This window comes from Miniopterus natalensis, chromosome 2 (assembly GCF_054644295.1).
Source record: "Miniopterus natalensis isolate mMinNat1 chromosome 2, mMinNat1.hap1, whole genome shotgun sequence".
NCBI classification, from domain to species: domain Eukaryota; kingdom Metazoa; phylum Chordata; class Mammalia; order Chiroptera; family Miniopteridae; genus Miniopterus; species Miniopterus natalensis.
Window position 1 is genome coordinate 139,376,960 of NC_142082.1, and position 4,901 is coordinate 139,381,860.

General features: G+C 57.9%; 1 protein-coding gene and 1 long non-coding RNA gene across 2 annotated transcripts; one reads left to right on the plus strand and one right to left on the minus strand.

The window, feature by feature from the left end:
* Nucleotides 1-374: 374 nt before the first annotated feature.
* On the minus strand, nucleotides 375-3,559 carry HOXC11 (homeobox C11). The gene is made up of 2 exons (XM_016201377.2): nucleotides 2,570-3,559; nucleotides 375-1,335 (listed from the first exon to the last, which is right to left on the minus strand). Exons 1-2 carry the CDS (start codon nucleotides 3,249-3,251, stop codon nucleotides 1,103-1,105), a joined length of 915 nt encoding a protein of 304 aa, XP_016056863.1. The 5' UTR covers nucleotides 3,252-3,559; the 3' UTR covers nucleotides 375-1,102.
* LOC107528318 (uncharacterized) lies at nucleotides 2,896-4,901 on the plus strand. The gene is made up of 4 exons (XR_001602353.2): nucleotides 2,896-3,436; nucleotides 3,668-3,784; nucleotides 3,890-3,958; nucleotides 4,681-4,901. It is a non-coding gene; the product is annotated as an uncharacterized LOC107528318 (long non-coding RNA).

The window sequence follows — 4,901 nt, forward strand, 5'->3', positions numbered from 1 at the left end:
TGCCTCCTCCTCCACCTTGAGAGCATTGAGGGTTTTAAGAGGAGAGAGGCTAATAAAAGGGTCAAATAAAATCATAATATTGAACAGAATGAAATATCTTTATTTGCCACCAAAAGAATTTCACAGCAATCCCTCCGGGACAGGAGCAGGGTGGGGGATTGCACATGTACACGCACTCACACACAAGGAGAGAGGTGGGTGATGTGAATCTCATTCCAGGCGAGTGTTCCCCCCACCCCCTCAGGGTAGAAAGAAACGCTTGTGAAACTTATTTACAAAAATTCAGGCCCCAGCATGGGGGAGGTGCCCAATGCTATCTCCCTAATGCTAAGCCCACGCCAATCTTTTTTTTGTTTCCTTAAAAAAAAAAAAAAAAAAAAAAAGGAGGTAACAACTGCATAAACTATAGCTATAAATCCATGGAGTGGGGCACGACTTGGAAAAAGGTTGGGAATCCTCAATGCACCAGTTAAGAAATTTCAAAGGAGGGCTCTACACATTCACAGGGCGAACAGCTAGGCTCGGGCGGGGCCTGGGCGCAGACGGAGGTAGGACACGGACTTTGCACACCTAACACCAGGTCGAAGGTATAGAAATTTCACAGCAAGGCAGGATCACATTTAGCTGCCCCCTAGCAGTGGGGCAGGCGGGGTAGGGGCGGGTAGCCCGAGAAGTCTTCCCTCGCAGACACGGTGTTTTAGCAGATTTTTTCACTTGTGCAAGGGAAAGCTTTTAGTCCAAGGATTGTTCGGCTCAGGCGCCCAGGACTCTTGCCCTTCCCCCACCCAATCCGAGCAGCAAGACATTGTAGCAAGGTGTGTTTTCTTTTAAATAAAGTCTTGGCCTCGGCGCCAACGTAGTCCACTCGCCGTGGGTCAGACACTTTCCTTCACCCCCTTCCAGGCCCGGTGCCCGTCCCGCAGCGAGAGTCAGACTGAAGGTGAAGGAGGTTCCGGAAGGAAGTGCGGGCAACGGCAGTGGGGACCAGCCCTGGCCACAGTCCAGTTTTCCACCCGCGGAAAGAAGGCGAGTTAGAAAATAAAAAATAAAAATAAAATAAAATACCCCCCTCCCCCCACCCCGCAAAGGGCCTGGTCTGCGGTTACAGCAGAGGATTTCCCGAGAAATATTGCAGCCGGTCTCTGCTTAGTTTTTTTTCTTTCATCCTTCTGTTCTGAAACCAAATTTTCACTTGTCGGTCTGTCAGGTTCAGCATCCGGGACAGCTGCAGCCGCTTCTCTTTGTTGATATACACGTTGAAGAAAAACTCTCGCTCCAGTTCCCGGATCTGGAATTTCGAATAAGGGCAGCGCTTCTTGCGGGTGCGGGGGGCGTCTGGAGGGGAGGGGGGCAAGTGCGAGGAGAGGAGGGGGAGAGAGACACGTGAGACCCGGAGGACCCCAGACCGCTGAGCGCTCCGCGGCCCTTCTCCCGGCCCCGCCGCCAGGCAGCCCTCCCGCCGGCCGGCCTGCTCTCTCCACGCGGGCCGCGGCGCGGAGCGGCCACGAACCCCCCGCCAGGTCTAGCTGGTCGCAATCCCGGGCCGCCGCGGGACCCCCTCCCCTCGGGCGAGCGCCTTGGCTGGCGGAGTCTAGGGGGAGAAGGAAGCCAGCCGGGGCCCAGCGCGTCCCCGGGCCCCCGCCTGCTCAGCCGCCAGCCTCCGCCCTTCCCCGCGGTCCTCCCAGGGACTCTGGAAGCCCACCGACCCCTTCCCCAGAAATAGAGGGGTGGGGAGCAGCGGAGAACAGGCGCGCAGAAGTGCGAGTGGGAGAGAGCAGCGGGGAGGCGGGGAGGAGGCGAGCGAGCGGTCGCCAAAGACGCCCGAGAGCCGCGCCCGGGGGCCCCGGCCGGCCGCGCCTTCCCATCGCCGGGCCGGGCGGGCCTGAGGCCGCGGGGCGCAGACGAGCGCTGAGACCCAGGCCTGGAGCAGCGTGGCGCCGGGACCCGCCTCTCCCCAACCCTCTGTCGCCGCTGACCCCGGGTGGCTCCGGGTTCTGCTCAAGGACCCGCGAAAACAGTTAGAACCTTTCAAAAATAGTTTTTAAAAGAAGCAGAGCAGCTCTGGCTGACCTCTCGGGTCCCAGGTTCTGCTCCATTGCCTCTCTCTCCCACCACTCCCCCTCTCTGAGTTTCTCCGTCTTTCCCTCGCCCTCCCCTTCCTCCCCCTCCACCCCTCCCCTCCCTCCCACCCCTCGGCGGCCCGGCTCCCAGTCCTTCCTTAAATGCTCCTCTAAGTTCACGATCAAAGTTAATATCGCCCGCGATGGTGGCGCTTTTAAAAATTTCACAGACAGAGGGAGATAACAGGGAGGGGGGGTTCACCCGGCTTTTCCAAAGAGCCCTTTTCCCTCCCTCCCCACCCCTTCTCCATCGTAAAAAGTCGAGTCGTTGGGAGAGAGGGCTTTGTAGGTTATAATAAAATCCTTTGAATGCTTATAAAACTCCACATAAAATCAGACTGACCCAAAACACGAGGCTGTCCCCGTTCCCTCGCCTCCCCCCGACCCTCGCCCTCCCTCTCTCGCTCCCTCCCCCGCTGCCCGCCTGTTTCCCGGCCGCGGCTACCTACTGGGGGCGGCTCCCTTGGCCGGCTCCTTGGCCGCCGAGTGGGCTGAACCGGACGAGCTGGGATTCGTGTTTTCCTCTTCGGCCTCGGCCTCGGCCCCCGCCTCAGCCCGGGACGCTAGTCCCGAGGCCGGGGGCGCCTCGGGCTCCCCCTTGGCCTCCCCCTTGCCGGGGCAGGGGGGCTCGGCCGGCGCGTCGCCGCCGCCGCAGTAGGCGTTGTCGAAGAAGCGGTCGAAGGCTTGGGGCAGGACGCTGTTCTTGTTGACTGAGGGGTAGAAGCCGGCGGGGGCCGCGTGCGGGGCGCTGGGGTGGTGGTGGCCGCCGTAGGAGCCTTCGTTTTTCATGAGGATCTCGGTGACGGTGGAAGGAGGCAGGCACTCCCGGTGCATGAGCTCGTCGGCCGCCGCATAGCAGGAGGAGTAGCTGTTCCGGTGGTGCCACTTGCCGGACGGCTCCAGGCCGTAGGAGACCTCCCGGACCGGGGGCACCTGGGCGGAGTAGGGGTAGGAGATCTGACGCGACGGGGCCTGGGGCAGGAAGGAGGAGACCGTGGAGAACTCGGGCACGTAGTAAGTGCAACTGGGCAGATAGAGGTTGGAGGCGCAGCTCCCTCGCTCGCCGAAATCAGCGCCCCTCTCCTTGCGCGACGGCGAGCAGAAGTTGCCCAGGTTGACCGAGTTAAACATCGTTCTCTTCTCCTGCCGGCTCCAGATGGAGGTTTTGGACCCGGTCTAGCGAGGGGGGAAATTTTGGGAAGGCGAGATGACGCGTTATCCGTCTTAGTCTCTCTGCCCGAGCACGTGATCCAAAGTAGATATTGTCATATATCAGTTCGGAGCACTTCGCAGACGTAGGAGGGGTTCTCTCTTAGGTAAGATGGGGACGTTCAGGCGATTGGTTTGCAAACACCGCAGAAACATTATGAAAATCAATTGCAGATTTGTATTCGTTTTTCTCTCTCACTCCCCTCCTCTCCATTCCACAGAGCAGCAAAGGAGGAGAGAGAGGATTGGGGTGGGGTGGGCGGTGGGATGGGCGGGGGCGGTGGCTGGGAGAGGGTAAATGTATTTTTTTTTCTAGCTGCTGCTCTCTTTTTCCCCAGGATTGGGAGAAGGAGGAGGGCTCTCACGTATGGGGGTTCTTGCCTCCTCCTGTGACCAGCCAGAGGCTAGGATGGGGATGAGGACCCCTTTCCCCACTGTCTGATTCTGCCAGAGATGTGAGTCCTTCACCCCAACTCTCAGGGACTCTTAACCCGGCAGCCCAAAGAGGGGCCAGCGCCTGTTTAGAAGAGTTTGAATAAGTTAATTCTTTTTGCCGCCAGGGTTGGGTGACAAGACTGCATTTCCCCTTTGGAGAGACTCCTTAGAAGAGTATCTGAAGTTTCTCAAAGGTGAGGCCGCCCAGTAGCAAGCCAATGTTCCAACTTTGTCTGGCTTGTTCTGCTGCCGGCGGCTAGGGACTCAGATTAGTCATAAAGGAGTGGAAAGCAGTGCGCCAGCCGCCCAGCCGGTGCCTGGCAAAGTCTGGGAAAAACCTTCTCTAATGTTGTGTTAAATATTTAGTATGAGAGAGTGGCCCTGGGTGAATATTTCATGCCTGCCTTTATTGTCAATCAATGCACAGAAAGCTACATTCACGGTAGATTTTTAAATCTCAAACCCCGAAGAAAAAGGTTGGAATGAGTGACCTGCATCCTCTCAGCCTCAGCTTGGGGGCTGAAAAGAAGGTCAATGTCAGGGTCTGGGAAGGATATGGTGGCCAAACTGGGTTTGGGGCTCCTACCCTTACATGATTTGGGACTGTGAGTTCTGTGATGTGGCCAGATGTGGGTCTTCAGAGAGACCAGCAGGGCAGTGGAAGGGAGCTGAGGAACCTGGGTAGACAGGGCAGGGCCGGGGGCCACTCCCTAGCGGGAGCCCCCGGCCCTGCTCCCAGAGGCTGCAGCCAGGCCTTGGTGTGCCTCCCTGCCCTGTCTTCCTCTACTCCACGTCTGCCAGCCTTCTGGATGGCTGTGGCCCAAGGGGTGGGCTCAGTGGTTCTGCCCTCCCTTACTCCCATCCCTCTGGGCACCACAGGACACATTTGGTCAGCTGAAAATTACTTTATTGAAAGGTTCTGGACTGGGTCCAAGCGGCCGGAGCAACTGTCACACGCAGAGAGCAACCTTGGATCCAAGGAGGAGCTGCCAGGGCATGATTTGTTCTGAGAAGAGGGGAGGAACTGAAGCCCCCCCCAAAGACTCAGCCCATTGTGCTCTCAGAAAAAGCCAGAAATGGCCCAAATCCTCTTTACACCCCAACTCTTGATTAAAATTTGTTTCCACTTTTAAAATA

Coding starts and splice junctions, on each gene's coding strand:
- HOXC11 (XM_016201377.2), bottom strand. CDS start 3,251: ATGTTTAACTCGGTCAACCTGGGCAACTTCTGCTCGCCGTCGCGCAAG. Junction 1,336..2,569: donor GGCCAAGGGAGCCGCCCCCA/GTAGGTAGCCGC, acceptor CCTCCCCTCCAG/ACGCCCCCCGCACCCGCAAG.